Source organism: Artemia franciscana, chromosome 6, assembly GCF_032884065.1.
Source record: "Artemia franciscana chromosome 6, ASM3288406v1, whole genome shotgun sequence".
NCBI classification, from domain to species: Eukaryota; Metazoa; Arthropoda; class Branchiopoda; order Anostraca; family Artemiidae; genus Artemia; species Artemia franciscana.
In genome coordinates, this window is record NC_088868.1 from 21,700,075 (window position 1) to 21,718,103 (window position 18,029).

The following is an 18,029-nucleotide window of genomic DNA, read 5'->3' on the forward strand; positions in this document are numbered from 1 at the left end:
GGGGGTAATTCTGACAAATAAGAAAAAATGACGTATTTTTAACTTACGAAGGAGTGATCGGATCTTAAATTTTGTAATTTTGAAAATTGAGGTATTTGTAACTTACGAAAGGGTGACCAGATCTTAATGAAGTTTGATATTTAGAAGGATCTTGTGCTTTAAAGTTCTAATTTTAAATTCTGACCGGATCCTGTGACATTGGGGGGAGTTGGAGGGGGAAACCGGAATTTTTGGAAAACGTGAAAATTGAGATATTTTTATCTTACGAATAGATGATCGGATCTTAATGAAATTTGATTTTTAGAAGGAATTCATGTCTCAGAGCTCTTATTTCAAATCCCGACCAGATCTTTTGACATTGGGGGGAGTTGGAGGGGGAAATCTTGGAAAAAAACTTGGAGTGGAGGAATCGGGATGAAGCTTGGTGGATAGAATAAACAAATGTCCTTGATACGTGATTGACAGAATCGTACTGAATTCGCTCTCTTTGGGGGAGTTGGGGGGAGGGGTTCAGTGATTTGGCGAGTTTGGTGCTTCTGGACGTGCTAGGACGATGAAAATTGGTAGGCGTGTCAGGGAGCTGCACAATTTGACTTAATAAAGTCGTTTTCGCAGATTCGACCATCTGGGGGGCTAAAGGGAGAGGAAAAATTAGAAAAAATTAGGTATTAATAACTTACGAGTGGGTGATCGGATCTTAATGAATTTTGATATTTAGAAGGACATCGTGACTCAGAGCTCTTATTTTAAATCCTGACCGGCATTAAGCCTCTTATTTTCCTTTTTAAATCAGTCTATTGATTCATAGAATTTTGTTAAAGCTCATATCATATGATCTCTTGGCTCTTAGCTCTTCTCGCCTCGTCACAAGTGCCGTATGAGCTCTTAGCTCTTGTTTTTCACGTGTTATGAAAGACAATTTTAAGGGACTAAATAATAATCGAATCAAATTTGCTTCCAGTTGGAGGGCATTGCAACCGGAAACTGATTTTCAAATGAACAGGAATAATTTTTAACTTTTTAATATATAATTTCTTAAAGGTCAAATAAACTAATTCTACGGTTAAAATGAAATCTAGCCTTTTTGTCCCTTTTTTCCTTATAAACAGAATAAATAATTTTACTTTTAGATCTCCCAAGGAATTGGGATTAATCACAAAATCATAGATTATTGTTACTGATTTAATTGTCAAATATATACAGACAAACTGTAGTCATCAAAAGATTAGTTACTCTTAAATTACGGAGTTAGAGAAGAATTGTTTTGGGAAATAAATAGTTTGTACGATGTTGATTGAAAGGAAAAGGACATCTTTGGAACGTCGTTTTGTATCTATTGAAACTGTAAGGTTTTTTCACGTTCTTATAAAATTAATTAAACATGGCAATTTCGATTAGATAAAAAAAAAGTATTTATTCTACTTTTGTTAAATTTTTTCTATAATATGTTTGCTTCCATTCTGTATGGTAATGATGTAAATATAAATTAGCCTTAAGGGTGTTTAATTTTTACAGTACAAACCTCTTTCAGTGATTTTATATATTCGTGTTTGGTTTCTGGCGTGTACGGGGGGGGGGGGAAGGTTCAGTCCTTCCCAAAATATTAGTTTTTAGTGGTGTACCCTTAACTTATATGTTTCCCATACGTGTGATTGGGAGTGAATGTTTTGGTAGTTGTACATTGAAAATGCGGTGTAATAAGTTTGTTTTCATGTAAATCTATGTATGTTGCTAAGTTGTTCATTTATTTGTCATCAGTTACTTTTTTTGTCGCCATATCCTGGAACCTTTTTCGGCAATGAATATGTTACAATAATTTTTCATGTAATTTTCCTACCTCCAACTCTTCCCGAAAATATGCTCCTCCTCCCTCTGAGAAAAGTCTCCGAGATTTCCTGATTATTTGTCGTTTATATTTTTTAGCTCAGTTATGAATAATCGGATTTTGGAATAGCGCATTTTATACCATTATTTTTGTTGATTGTGCTCCTAAAGGGGGGGGGGGGGCTTTTAGGAAATATAGGGGGAGTCTACCCTTTTATTGGGAGATATGATACTCCCATTGTTTTGAAGCTTTGAAGCAAGTTGTTTTTGGAATTAATTTTGTAAATAGCAAATAATCGTTCTTTTTGTTCATGTTCGTAGGTTACAGTGAAGAGGACCAACCGTCCTGGCATTTCTACCACAAATCGCCCACCAAGAGGGCGTGGCTTTGCACGTGGCCGTGGGAGAGGCTATAATCCATACTATGCCCCAGCCTTTTCTGGCTACAGACCTGTCAGAAGAGCTAGGTAAGCTATTTTATTTATCTGATTGTATTGGGAAGGTATTACTAAGGAAAAATTTAGTTAGATTTTTATCGGAGAGTTCTGTACTTTTGCCCTTAAAAAGCATGATTAATTTTATCGCATTAAAGAATGTTTTGGATACTTTGGTTGAAATTTTGTCTGCCTTGCCGCTAAGAAAGTTAGTTTGTCTGAGTCAATTTTTTAGACTTTAACAAGTCATTTTTTCCAAAAATTTATTATTTTCCTTCTAACGTACTCATGATGCGTTTATCCAATGTTTACATTCTCAGAAGTATAATTTTTACATACGGTTGGGCAGACCTTTAATAATGAGGATAATCAACGTTTGAGTCTCTCTAACTCTTGGATTAAAGATTGAAAAACACAATGAAAACATGCCTCAGAGGTATGAAATGGAAAAATGTATCTATTTCAAAGCAAGTTTAGATTATTCTCTAATAAAAAGACTAAAGAGTATATAGTAATTCTAGGCTTGTGAATATATAGATCTGAAATTAGTGATCGCAATTACATAAGTGTCTCGTCCTGGTACAGCTGTGTATAAATGTCGGTGCGAGTCACTGTTTTTGGTTTGTCGCAGTACCAAATAAAACTCGATATTTACTGAATTTGCTTTTATTAAGATAGAATTCAATTTTTTTTTTGCTCAAAAATAATTCAAATTGTATCGTGTGCTATAGTATTAACTATTGAAAGAATGAGATGAAAAAAAAGTTTTCGCAAAAAGCGTAAGAGGGGGGGGGGGCATCCCGCCTGTGTAAGAGACAATTTGTTTCAGCAGAGTTTTAATGCTCTTATTTTGCAGTTATAGCAATTTTCCTTATCTTATTTCAATAGAAATTTTTCTTATTGTATTTTTCACCACCACGCCCCCTTCACCCGTGATTAAAGTGGCAGCCATATGTCCGTTCAATATCGGCAGTTTATTCCTCAAATTTCTTGCCTCGTGGTCACGCACTGGACAAGATGGCGAGTGGCTGGGTGGTGACTGAAATTTTCAGTAGAAGGCTCCTATTTGTGCCTATCCCTGTCGGGCACCACGAGAAGGTTGTCACCACTATCCCCCTCCCTACTCAAAGTGTAACTCCCCTCTCAAGATTCCACATTTTTTCTAAAATCATGCAAGCATTCTTATGCTAATACTTAAATTAATTTAAAAACAAATAAATTCTACTTGTAATGAAATAAGAAAAAGAAACTGAACATTTTGATGTAGATATTATTATCAGATTTCTGTTTATTAGAAGTCCGGTTACTATTGACAAGGTCAATGTCTACTAACCGTTCATGTTAGTAAACGGTTTGAGTGTACTTCGCGTTCGTTGATATTTCTCTAATATAATACGGTCTTATTGATATGTTTATTCGTATACTCCAGTGATTTAAACCGAGAGGGTCTAAATTGGCTAGTACCTTTGGGCCTCGACTTCAAAGACGAAACATCATGTTTTCTTATTTAGTCTTGGACCTCCACTTACCTGTGTAGTACACAAGTACTAATTTACAATCTTTTATAGGGCTCGACGAGCTTATTATGCTCCCTATTAACTTGGATGATTTCGGGTTTCTGTCACTTCAGTGGGAGGTAAGTTTTTTTTTTTTACCTTTTAAGCTTATTGCTATTTTTAGTTTTGTTTCAATGAATACTACCATGCCATCAACTGGATGTGACATATCACTTTCCATTGGTTAGGTTTTCATGGATATCATATCTGTGTGCATAAGTCTCAGTGGCAGGCTAACAGGGATATCTAAGGATAGAATAAGAAAATTCAAAATTTTCCTTAGTATGGGAATAATAAAACAGAGAAAGTAAGTTCCTCTGAAGTTTTAATTTTTTAGTCCCCCCTCCCCTAAAAAGAATAGCGTATTAATTAGTATAAGAAGGGAGCATATCGAGACTGACACAACTCTACGTAATGTTTTGGGGGATCATGTATGAAACAAAAAAGAGTGGTATGTAAATGAAACTCTGTTGGGAGTAAGTGCTTGTGTTTTAGGAATGGCTTATTGGGACCCGGGTATGACTTCCCTGGGGAAAAGGTCTGCCTTAACTGGTTTACCCAGGACATCTTGAAGAAGCCGTCCTAGCCGAGTGGTTAGCACTTCGGACTTCAAATCCTAAGGTCGGGGATTCGAGTCCTGGTGTCGCTGGTTATTTGGTTTGAGACGGGGGTCCAATGGTGTGACTATGTAGGCTCAGCTCGAGTCGACTCAGATCTAAATGGGTACTCGGAGAAATCTGGGGGAAGAAACGGGAACCATCGGATGATTCGCCCCTAACCACGCATCGCGCTTCCGGTCGAAGGCATCGAATTAGAATATCAGTACCTGTGCAACGGAGACCATTGGTCAGCATGCGAAAAAGTTTTTTTTTTTTTTTTTTTTTTTTTTTTTTTTTTTTTTTTTTTTTTTTTTTTTTTTTTTTTTTTTTTTATCTTGAGGAAGAAGCTATGGGATAGTAACCAAACCTAGCTGGCAATATTCTAGTTACTAATTTTGCGAGTTTTTTACCCGATTGATCCTACATGAAGGGAGAGTCCATAGATTCTTGTTACCAATATATTTACCAGGTCAGATTGTTGGAATTTTAACAAAAGATGGTTGAAAGCAAAAGATAAAGTCATATTTATGACTTCTGAGGATTAGGAGCCGTTTTAAATCCTGTAGTGTTGTGAAAGGAAGGTCTTAAGCTCATATCACCTGAGCAATGACTTGAAGGGTCTGTCAGATCTTAATCTAACTTAATCAAAGTTAGCAACTAATGTCCCATTTCTGCCCTTTTGTCAACAACTGGCCCGACCTCTAACGGGAAGAGGAACGATGACGCTCCTCCACAAACCCTTGTTAAGATATCTTTCTTGAAGGGTTCTTAGGTCTCAACCAATCCCAGTCAGAACTAAAAATAGGTGTCGTAATTTGGACATTTTGGGTTCCATGATTGGGTTTGGCCTTTTTGTAAGAGAAGGACAGGGGTGGGGGTTTCCATATTCTTATCGTAAGCATTCCAACCCAAAGAACTTCCTTCACATTTTCTGGCAAAATATAGAATGTTGTTGTGATATTGTTTTTTCTTCATTTCTGATGATGGTGAAGAAATGGGGAGGGGGTTCTTTTCTAAACTAATCCGCTGGGGATCAAATTGATCCTAGCTAAGGATAAGTTCTGTGAAGGGATCATCCATCCCTTCTGAGTAAGAACTCAGTATCTGTAGCATAATTTGGTTTTGAAAAACGCTTCTGAAGTTAAAGGCTTTTTTTAATCTTTGGCAGTACAATAAATAGCGACGAAGACGGCACTGTCTTTTCATCACAAACATCAAAAATAAGAAGAATAATAGGGAATTCTTTTCGCAAGGCTGTGGAAATCTAATTAGAATGAATATTTTGGCCCTATGTCCAAGGGCCGTCCTTAGCAAAACATAAATATATTGAAGAAGAAAAACTTACAACTAGATACGACAAATATAACTAAAATGATTTTTTTTAAACAGTCCCAGCATCCTTACTCCAGCGATGTTCAACCAGGACTTTTGTTTTTAATCTATCAACTTCATTGAAGTAACTTCGCTGAAGTAACCCACTGAACAATATAAGTTGAACTCGAGTTGGAAACACGTGTTGGTCTCTGATAGAGCAGTTTCTGCGCTATTTGGCATATACGTGTAGAAACCTAAAGTAGATTTCACAAACTTAAGTACGCCCTTGCATTAAATACTGAATGAATTGGTGTTAAGTGAGTCATTAATATAAATACATACCTGGGTACTTGTACTTAGACGAGGTACAGATTCTTCAACCCAATTCGGCTTCTGGTAGTTACCGAATCAACCTTTGCTATTGATTCCAATCTTTGAATCTTTTGCTTGAGGGCTGGTGATTCACATCTAGGGTGCATCACGGTGGCGGTCATACTTTTGTAAACCCCAAAAGGGGCTATCTGGTTGATTAGACTTCGGAGTCTCATCACAAAACTACAGTAACCTCTACATATCTTGGCAATAAAAAAGCCTATGCCTTTCATGGCAAATTGTCATTAAGCGCTCGTAGCTCACATATTTACTAAGTTCGAGTTTGTAAATCGCTCCTAAACATTTTTGATTTGAAAACCTTTTAGGAACACATTTTACATATGTATAGTGGGATGGAGTGTGAAAAAGCTGTATAAACCCGAGTTTGATCTTTGGGGCTGTTATCCTTCTAGACAGTAATGATATAGGTGTCTTCTTTATTTTTGTTATTTATGACAAAAATTAGTTGCCTCCGTCCCAAATGCTTTAGCCAAAAATAATACAAAGATTACTATGTAATTCTCACACTTATTGGAAATCTCTGAGACCAATACTTGTGCTTTGGCAAAAGCCTATCGATTTCAGAAAGTGAATTAAAATCTAATGGTTGTGGGCACTAAGCCATGGCTAATTGTAGAAAAAGCCAAGGCAGATAGTCTGATTGAGTGAGAGGTAAATCTGGTATTAATCTCCCTTATTAGGATTGTATAAAAATGATGGTATTTCATTTGTTAATAGATAAGTCCATTTATTATCCGTCCATGCGTCGTTCCTTTGGCAGAAGTTGGTAGTTGAAAGAGAACTCAACTAACGGAATTTTGGTTTTAAATTGCGGATTTAATTACCAAGGATCAAATGAATTGGTATTTTGCTCGGTCCTGCAGATTAACTGCTAATACTCCTCCTTTTTTTTTTTACTATTATCGCCGATTACCCAACTTATTATATTTATCGGCTCGCTCATCTTGTGTATGGCTTAATTAAGAAATTTTCGTTCACACAATCTTTGTGGACAATGTCACAAGTGCGTGTTTGTAATTTGTACCTGTTGTTTAATTTCCTTTCTTGTTTGTTATTTATTTATACTTGTGTGCGTATATGGCGCATTGGCTTTTGAAATACACTCATCTATCTATCCATCTATCTATCTGTTGCGCACAAAAATGTCTTTCTAGATTGCTGTCAATATTTTCCTTTATCTACCTTAAGTTCTACTATCAATTATGTTTATTTTGTATTGCAACTTAAGAACTGGAGCTGCAAAGGTCTTGCTTCCAAATCAGTTAGTGGTTAGCTTGTGAAATTATCAACCAATCACAAAATTCATTTTGTACTCACGTTCTCGGGCATAATAAGAACGTCACAGATTTCAAGGATAAGTAGCATGAAACACTACGGACAAATGTCCAAGGTTATATCCACTCATAACCCCCAATATGTAGAATAGCCTCTGACAGCTGACGTCATTTTGTTGCTTATTGGCTACTGCTCTATCCTAGCATTTGAATTACTGCGTCCATGGTGAATTTTGATACTCTAAGCTACCCAAAGCATTTTTGTTAACAGAGGAGCGAGTAGGTACTTACTGTTATCTGTTGTAGAGGGTAGTAGAATTTACTCAAATGAGTTGCCCCTGTGACGCTTACTTAACGTTTATTTAAGTTCTGTTTGTTAGTTTAAAGTGTTACTGGAGACAATTTTTTCTTTGATTTAGTTTCTCATTCGTATAAAACGAAGCATTTTATATGGAAATTTTTGCTAACTTGCCGTCAATTTTTAAGTCAAATATCAGCTTTCGCATGGTGGTTAAAAATGCTATAATAATGGTTATGTGTAGCCATGCACATGTGTTGTTTTATTTATTAGTGTGTGCATTCCATTTATGTATTATAAATTTTAACTAAGCCTTTTGTGCTCTGCAAAACTTTGGAAAAGTAAATTTAAAATAACACAGGAATTCCGTGGTCACTTTTAAATTGTCAGATGTCTTCCAAGAATGGCAGCTGAGAGTTCTGTGTCACCGAAAGTTTGTCGGGGGTTGACTTATTCAAGAAGTTTTTGTACAAAAATTTGAGAAAAATAATCGAAGGTGTACTAGAGTATGGATATTTGGTCCTAAAAGCTCATTTTCTTAAGCTTGACATACCTTCTTTTTCGGGTTTCTCCCTGCAGTATGCTAAAAAAAATCATTAGAAATATTTGAAGAGTCTTCTCCTCCAAGCCTGATTGGATGACTTGATGTTGGAGCCTGAATTTCTACTTTTCTCTTGCTAAGCTTGTTAGTACTGTCTGATATATTTTTTGTATTTTTGGGACAGTTTGAGTGTTCATTTTTCCTCTTCTTAACAGTTTTCCCTTAAATTTTACCTTTCTTTTAAGGTTTTTTTGTTTTAACTTTATTTGAAAATATATTGTGTAACTTTCAGGTGTATACACAAAAAAATATATATGTGGATAAGAAGAAAAAAAGATGAAATAGAAAAGAATATGGAAGTGGCAGAAAAGAATGAAAAGAAACAAAAAAAATGACGCCACATTTGGAAAAAAGGAATTTTAGTGTTTCATAGGTAAAACAGGTACAAGTAACATTGACATTCTCCTTGTTTGTGCTCAGTTTTTGTAGGGATGATTTTCTCTAAATAAATGTGACTTCTCTTCTTGGTTCAAGTTGCACATCCTTAAACTTATGCAAATGTGACATATAAACAGGTAGTCTATTTGAAGGAATTTTTGTCGCTCATAGTTTTGACAATTGTCTTTGCTCTTATAATGCAACCTCTATTTGAAGAAGGATACTTGTAGTGTTTTTATCTACTCTCCTTTTACCATGGTGCCATTTCAAAAAAAAAAGAACTAAAAGTTCTAAAGAGAACTGTTGTTGTATAACAGAAAACCAGAGAGCTTGTAAAATAAATTTTGTAACTCAAAAACTTCGTTTTACTTGCCTCGTAAGTTCACGTCGAAGGATCGATTAGGTGGAATTGAACTGTTTTGTCTTTCTACTGGCTGAAAATTTTACATAGAAGAACCAATCAGGTTTTAAAAGGACAGGTTAATAGGTTGTCCTTTCTGACATACGGTTAAGGAGTAAGCGATTGTCTTAAAAAATCAGTCACAGACGTTAACCAATGAAATTAAAGCACAGTTTTTACCGTGGAATTATTGGAAAGTAATCTTTTCTCTTCTCTTTAGTTGCATATTAAGGAATCCATGCTCTCATATAGCCTTTGTCATGCTCCTCAGGGTATACTGCATCAAATTATCCATATACACGGGAATAGAACGCAACCCTGCTTAACTACGGATTCAATAAGAAAACAGCTACGAACCTCATTTCCTACCATAACCACAGCAACATTCTTTTCGTATATAGCACTAATCACTAATGTATTTATCAGGTATCTCAAAAAGTATAGGTTTCTCTTAAAACTTTACGTGCAGCATCTCTAAGGCTGAAAAGTATTATCCTACTAAGGAATTTACCTCTTACAGAAACTAAACTACAATTACCTACGTTAACTCTTGTAACCTTTCTTAAAGAGTGGTTAAATTAAAGTTCTTCCTAAAATCGCTAGATACTTCCCCTTTTCTAAAATCATAGTTGTAATCGTCAGTAACATATATCTAACTTCATTTCCACCATATTAAAAGACCTCGAGCCTTGGGCCTCATTGTTGTTGAATCCTTTTAGTACTGTCTCTAACTCCTTCTCGCAAAATAAATCTTCCTTCGCTTTCTAAGTGTCACAAACTTTTTCTTTATTTCCTATGTCCCTTCCTGTAGCTTTATCACGATTGAGCAGCTTCTCAAAATGTTCTGCTCATCTCTCTCTAACTCTTTCCTTATCACTAATTATGGCTTCGTTCCCATTATTAACTGGAACGCGTCCAGATTGAACGTCCCCCCTCAATTTTTTAACATATCAGTACAATATTTTATCATTATGCCGTCTGGCTCCGTCTTCCCGATCACCGTCAATTCCATCTATGTCCTTCTTTTCTTACCTCCATAATTCATATTTTAATGCTTTTTTTCTACTTTCCTTACATTCCTCTTATTTTTATTTGATTTATCACTCTAATACTTTTTATACAAGCCCCTCATCTTCGCTTATAAACTTAAAGCATTTTCACTAATATTTCTAGCTCGCTTCTAACTCCTCCGTAAGACACCATCTGGTATTTCGCAAACAATTTTTCAAAATCTCATTCCATCCATCCTATAAATTGTCAAATTTTGACTCTTCAGTTTGATGCTAAACTGTTCCTGAAAAATCTCTCTCAAAATCACATCCTGGAGTCTATAAACGTCATAACTTTCCGGAAGGTAATTACCCTTTCTACTTTTCAGTTTTGAATTAACTCTAGGCACTACTAGATGACGATCTTTATTTTTAGCATTAATAACTGCACCCTTAGTATCTTGTGTTGAACTTGCCGGTTTTCGGTTTACCATAATATAGTCAATAAGGTTGGCCGTCTTACCATCATGTGAATACCATGTTAAGTTATGGGCTATTTATGACCAAAATACTGCATTTATTGTTATACCTGCAAAATTGCCACAGTTTAACCTTTACTGTTTTCTTTTTTTTTTACGCCAAATTTACCTAGGCTAAGATGCCATCTATCCTTGGTATTAATATACCTTGGTATTAAAATGGCCTAATAAAAAATTCCATGTTTCTAACTGGGACCCTGTCTATTTGTTCCTGTAGCTTTAAGTGTAATTTATCTGAGTCACTGCTCGTCTTCATCAGTTAATTCTACAGGGTATATACTGCTATGGCTGATTTCTTCCAGTTCAGCTTTATTCCGAATTCGGAATAATTCGGCCCTTCTACTGCCAAGTCTTTTTTTCGAATTTGGCCCTTTGCAATGGTTATCTTATCTTACCTTGTAGTCGTAAGTTTTAAATCACCTGACTTTATGTTTTCTACTTCCTGGTATATGAGTTTCTAGAACTAGGAACGAGCCCAGTTCAAACTTCTGCATTTGTCAGTCAAAATGTCAATATAATAGTTGTTTTTTAACTTTGTAACATTCCAAGTTGCAATGTTCATATTATTCTGATTATTGAAAGTATAATGAGCTTAGGAAAAGCAATGGAGCCCAAACAAGTGTAGGACAGGGACTGCTCGTCTTTCAGTTATTGTAGCTCTTTACTCTTATGAAAAATTTCTTCTGCAGAAGCTTTTTAAGGGGATTCGATACCTTAAGACTATTTTGTGAGCCTCAGCGTCGGCTCACCGTCTCATATACAAAGGACCCATTACCAAATTTTTTCAGATGCCCAGACATCAGTGCTATTTGTATTTGCTGTGGAAAGTCCCCCACCCGTGAACGATTTCCACTGGGAAAATCCCCCCCCATATGCAAAATTGAGCATCAAAAGGGAAATTATGACAAATAGAAATAATAAAGTGAAAAAGGAATTATGGAATGTTTTCTGGCTGTGGAAAGTATAGGCAGAATATAGCACGTGATATCAGCTCAACTGTTGCGATCGAGAATGCGTTCACTAGGCGTACGACACAAGGTTTCCTGTCTGAAATTCACTTAAGGGTCAGATTTATTTTTCTTTGATTAAATTTAAACAATATGCAGTCACACTTTTAAGTCAGAACCAAGCAAACTTAAAATTAACAGAACTCTTCATTCCCAGTAAGTAAGCAATAGTTTAAGTAAAGAAAGTTTTCAAAAACTCGTCAAACCCTGTTTTTAAAAAAGTCGAGTATCGTCCACTAGGCATACATCCAAAGATTTTCTCATCTAAAGTACTTTTAATTTTTTTTAATTGCTGAAAACAAAACTCCTGATAGTACTTGTCCCCCCCCCCCAAGAGATGTCTCGAAAGTAAAACAGTTCAGAATAGGGATGAAACCTTTTAATTGACAGTGAACAGATATAAAATTATTTAACTGGATATTTCGAACACTTATACAGTGTTCATCATCAGCAGTAAAATTGATGATTTGCTGATGATGAACACTGTCTATGTGTTCGAAATATCCAGTTAAATAATTTTATATCTGTTCACTGTCAATTAAAAGGTTTCATCCCTATTTTGAACTGTTTTACTTTCGTCATGGAAAGGCAGTGTGGTCTTCGAAGTTATCTACGTAGAGATATCTCGGTGAGGCTCAAGAGGGCCGCCTCGTCTTTTCCACATCTGTGTATGTTAATGTAATATGCCATGCTACATACAAGCAAATTGTCGTAATTGGAGGGACAATATTACCTTCACCCCCTTCCCCAGCACCAACAAAAAATTGGCAGACTAAAAATACTCCCGAGAATCAAGAGGAATTAGATATCAGTTTTACCTCCCTTCCCCCTTCCAGAGCTATTGTATATTTATCTGAAGGTACAGTGGGAGTTTCAATATTTGGGTATTAAAATGCAGTATCTGGTTAGAGGTATCTGGCCAGCTCCTGGCCTACAAAATAATCCACATACTCATCATAGCATGTGATTTTATGAATATGAAACAAATCAGTTTGTTTAAATGTAGTGGCGTAATTTATTGTGGGGCAGGGGAGTAACTGCCCCCTCCAAACCCAAGTTTACTCCCCCTCCCCTGACTTCAGTTTGCCCCTCGTCGGCTGAAATTTAGTTTCTGCAAAAAATCTTGTCAAAATTAAGATAAGCATGCATAATTCAAGAATCCAGAGAAACAGGCCGTTTCTTTAGTATATTAAATAAAAAAACTAGTTTTTTTTAAATGAAAGTAAGGAGCGACATTAAAACTTAAAACGAACAGAAATTACTCCGCATATGAAAGGGGCTTTTCCTCCTCGACACCCCGCTCCTTACGCTAAAGTTTTTTATTGTTTTAAAAAGTAGAGTTGCGAGAAAGAATCAAACTTTAGCGCAAGGAGCGGGGTGTCGAGGAGGAAAAGCCCCTTTCATATACGGAGTAATTTCTGTTCGTTTTAAGTTTTAATGTCGCTCCTTACTTTCATTTAAAAGAACTTGTTTTTTTATTTAATTTCTGAAAGTTTTTGAATTAATGCATGTCTGATTTTGGCTCTCCGTACATAAATTATAAAAATGAAATTTGCATATTAATTCTTTTTTTGGCTAAATGGCTTTCTCTTAGTTTTGATCAGACGATTTTGAGAAATAAGGGGTGGGGAAGGAGGTCTAGTTGCCCTCCAATTTTTCGGTTACTTAAAAAGACAACTAGATCTTTCATTTTTAACAAACGTTTTTATTAGTAAAAAAAAAAAATACGTAACTTAAGAATTAACTTACGTAACAAACTTTTATATTCTTATATTTTTGATTATATATATGAGGGGGTTGGTCCCCTCGTTAATACCTCGCTCTTCACACTAAATCTTGTTTTATCCCAATTCTTTAAGAATGACCCTTGAATCAGAAAGGCCGTAGAATAAATAGTTGAAATTATTTAAAAAAATTTTAGCATAAAGAGCGAAGTATTTATCTCCTCCTAAATACCTCGCTCTTTATGGTAGAGTATTTTTAGAACCCCTCATATGCGTAATAATCTCTGTTCGTTTTAAGTTTTAATGCTTCTCCTTACTTTCAATTGAAAAAACTTTTTCATGTTTACATTTTCATTGTTTTTTTTTTGTAGTAATGCTAGAAAGTCCTGCGCCCTTTTCATTGAATTTCTCTTCCCCCATGAAATATTCCTCCAAGGAAAGATCCTCCCATATAGCCCCCTCCCCTGAACCCCACACCCAAACCAAAAAAATCCCCCTGATAACGTCGGTACACTTCCCAGTAACCATTACTGTATGTAAACATTGGTCAAAGTTTGTAACTTGCAGCCCCTCCCCCAGGGACTGTGGGGGGTAAGTAATCCCCAAAGACATAGTTATTATGGTTTTCGACTATGCGGAACAATATGGCTATCTCAAAATTTTGATCCGTTGACTTTGGGGAAAAAATGAGCGTGGGAGGGGGCCTAGGTGCCCTCCAATTTTTTTGGTCACTTAAAAAGGGCACTAGAACTTTTCATTTCCGTTAGAATGAGCCCTTTTGCAACACTCTAGGACCACTTGGTCGATACGATGACCCCTGGGAAAAAAAAAAAAAAACAAACAAACACGCACCCGTGATTTGTGTTCTGGCAAAAAATACGAAATTCCACATTTCTGTAGATTGGACCTTGAAATTTTCTCTATAGGGTTCTCTGATACGCTGAATGCGATGGTGTAATTTTCGTTAAGATCCTATGACTTTTAGGGGGTGTTACTCCGTATTTTCCAAAATAAGGCAAATTTTCTCAGGCTCGTAACTTTTGATGACAAAGACTAAATTTGATGAAATCTATATATTTAAAATCAGCATAAAAATCCGATTCTTTTGATATATCTTTTAGCATCGAAATTCCGTTTTTTAGAGTTTCGTTTACTATTGAGCCGGGTCGCTCCTTACTACAGTTCGTTACCACGAACTGTTTGATATTTGCCTTTATGGTGATGTGCGACTAATTTTCCAGTTATCACTGTCATTTTCATTCAATTTGGGAAAATTGGCTCCAACTTTGTCCCCTCCCCCCGGAATTTTGGCGAAATTACGCCACTGTTGAAATGGAGCTGTAAAATAGATGTCTGAAACACTTTTCGGCAATTTGAAGGGAGGTATCACAGTGCATCATCCTTATTCAGGTTTAGTCGACATGAAGGGAGATGAGATTTTAATTCCCCCGCCCCCTCCTACAACTCTTCCTATATTTATCTTTAGGATCATGGAGACTTTGACAATTTGGACTTTGTAATGCGCTTTTACATGTCTGACATCCCATCACCGCCTACACAACGGCCCACTGCCATTTCTTTATTATAGCTGATGCATAATAATACATAACTAAACATAGTCTTGTGAAAAATGAAGTAAATTAACTTAATTAAATAAATTAAGATAATTGTTTTTATTAACCTTTCTCTTGCATAGACTATGCAAGAATTTTCAGAAGCGAATGCGCAACCGTTTGAAACCGAAGCTGGCACTTTGGTCAGAATCAACGCTATAACGTTGCTTATAGTAAAGGCCATACGGCTCTGATGTTTTACTATTATTTTTTTCCAGAGGCACTTCTTGTAGATAAACCTCAAAGGGGGCTCATTCAATTAAAAATCAAGAGTTCTAGTGCCTTTTTTAAGAGTCAAGAGTGATCGGAAAGCAACTACTCTCCCCCACGCCCTCTTCCCCCCAAATACACCCGATAAAAATTTTGAGGTAGCCATTTTGTTAAAGATAGTTCAAAGGTCATTTAACGAAAACTCCGGGGTTGAAACAACCCCCCAGGGGCAAGCGTTGTAAGTTATGGCCAGGGGGTAGCTATCGTTTGTCTGGAAGGGATCCTCGTATAAACTTCAGGGAGGGCTCATTTGATTGGTAATTAAAAATTCTAGTTCATTTTTTTCAGAATCGAAAGAGATTGGAGGGCAACTAGCCCCCTCCCTCCCACGCCCTTTTTTCGCCAAAAACATCAGATAAAATTTTTTAGGTAGACATTTTGTCAAAAATAGTTCGAAGGTCAGATGAGAAAAATTTCGGTGTCGCCACACCCCCCAGGGCCCGTGGACAGGCGTTGTAAATTATGCCCTGGGGGCATATAAGGCTCTTATGGAAGGGGTGCTCGTGTAAACCTCAGAAAGGGCTCATTTTTCGGAAATTCGAGAGGAGGGATGGCCAATTGGATCGGAAATTGAAACTTCTAGCTCTTCTTTAAGAGTCAAAAGTGATCAATGGCCAACTAGCCCAAGCCCTTCTTTCCCAAAAGCCATCCGGTCAAAAATTCGAGATTGCCATTTTGCTCAAAATAGTTCAAAGGCCAAATAACTATGCTTCCGGCGTTAGCCCCCCAGCCTCGGGGAAATGGCTATGAGCTATGGAACTTAATTATTGTTACTTTGATATTTTGTTTACTTTGATGCTTGGATTTAGTGATTTACGGGGTAACTTCGATTTACGGTGCAAGGGCTGTAAGTTGTGCAAGTTTCTTATTGTTTCTTTGATACTTCTATACTTTGTTAACTTTGATCCTTTCTTTACTTTGGTGTTTTGATATTGTTGCTTTGGTACTATTTTTTATATTTTAATGAAAGTCTGATCTTGAAAAAAGAATCTTATTTTGAAATAAGGGTTTTTTTTAAACTTGAAAATTTACAATAAAAAACGAACAAAAACTAATTAACAAAAGACTTTCCGTAAGTTTTTTTCCAAATTCTTTCCGGGAGAATTGGGGTTATACGAATGGTGTCTTCACTACCAACAAGAGTATGGCTACTGCCCGTTTCCCAAACGGTAAAAGTTTCATTCTCTTACTTAATTAACCAATTCTAAAGTTATCATTCCCTGACTTAAGTGGCTACAATTTTTTTCAAAATTAGTTTAACTTTTTTTATTATAATAATCGGGAGAACAGAATTCAAAGACAAGTGAGAATTAGATAAAGGATTGGTTGTTAGACCGCAGTCATCTTCAGGGAGTAGTGGTTATGTACTTCTAATGAATGGTGTCTTCACTACAAACTCTGCAAAGAGTATGGTTACTGTCCTCTTCTCTAACGGTAAAAGCATAAGGCCTGCTACGTATTTGACGCTTTACTAAAAAGATTTTTTTTAAAAAGAAATAAAAAAAAAAATATTTTTTTGGTTCTTATTAAAACATTGAAAATAAAATGAAAATTGTAGTGAAAATGAAAAATAGTGAAAGCCCTGCGGCTTTCACTATTCCCGAAGTTTTGGGGATTTCCCCGAAAATCTTGCAAAGGAGGAGCGGCAAAAACGCTTGGGCCTAGAGGCGTCGAAGCTTTAAATCCGGCCTCGGTGAAACAAAATCTTGAGCTGGTGAACTTTCAGCAGTAAATATTATTATATATCCAATATTCAGTTTAATTTGTTAGTTCTAACCAAAACTGTTAATTTATTTAGGAATAAGAAATAAAATATTTTGGGCTTAGGAATTTTGAAAAACTTGAAACTGGCAATCAAAAACGGAAAAGAAATTAATTAAAAAAAAACCTTCCGAAAAAGAAGTTTTCTGAAGGAAAGTAACGACCATATTAAACTTATCAGGAAAATAGAAACCTACAATAACTCAAATTAAAAAAAAAGAAAAAGAAAGTTCTATTGAAAAATAAATGAAACCCAAAACGAATAGAAATTAAATAGACAATCACAGCAAGAAAAATTCAATAAGTACTAATATAAATGACGAAATAAATCGTAAAACAAGTGAAACTTAAATTGAATATACAAATCCAGCTTGAAACGAACAAAATACTCTACAAAGAAGAATATGGGTTTTGCCTCCTTCTTTCACTGTAAAAGTCTAAAACCTACTGCGTCACTGGCGTTTTACTGAAAACGAATTATATTACAAATATTTTCTTTTGTACTTGTTACAGCATTGAAAATAAACATGAAAATCACAGTAAAAATAGATTTTGAACTGACGAGCTTTCAGCAATGAATATCATTAAACATCAAATATTTAGTTTAATTTTATTAGTTCTTTCCAAGACTGTTCAAGACAAATGAGTTCACAAGACTGTTCACTACAAAAAGAGTTTGGATACTTTCCCTCCCCTAACTGTAAAAGTCTAAGGCCTACTACGTCATTGGTGCTTCACTGAAAACAAATTACCGTTTTTTCAATGAAATTACTCCAAAAACGATGCTTTTCAAAATCTTCGCTGGTGCCCCAGTAAGTATACTCGCTTAACTAGTGTAAAAAGAAAATAGTTTCGAAATTCGCGGAAAAAAAGCTGGGGTCTCAAATGTACGAACAAAAATTATAAAAAGTAAAAGTAAATATATGGGCTAGACCATAGCTAGCCCACATTTACAGATAAATGGGATAAACAAAGCGTGTCAATTAACGAAAATATTTGGGGTGGGAACAAGAATTTTTTTCGGCTCTATTTTTAAAGATACAAAAAAAGAATTT

At 35.7% G+C, this 18,029-nt stretch overlaps 1 protein-coding gene across 1 annotated transcript in view; it reads left to right on the forward strand.

The window, feature by feature from the left end:
• The window catches only part of LOC136028184 (uncharacterized), a 155,612-nt gene that overhangs the window by 30,053 nt on the left and 107,530 nt on the right, over positions 1-18,029 (forward strand). The window contains exons 6-7 of the mRNA XM_065705885.1: positions 2,146-2,291; positions 3,827-3,894. Of these exons, the coding sequence (XP_065561957.1) occupies positions 2,249-2,291; positions 3,827-3,894 (111 nt within the window). The 5' untranslated portion in view covers positions 2,146-2,248. The remainder of the gene's footprint in view (positions 1-2,145; positions 2,292-3,826; positions 3,895-18,029) is intronic.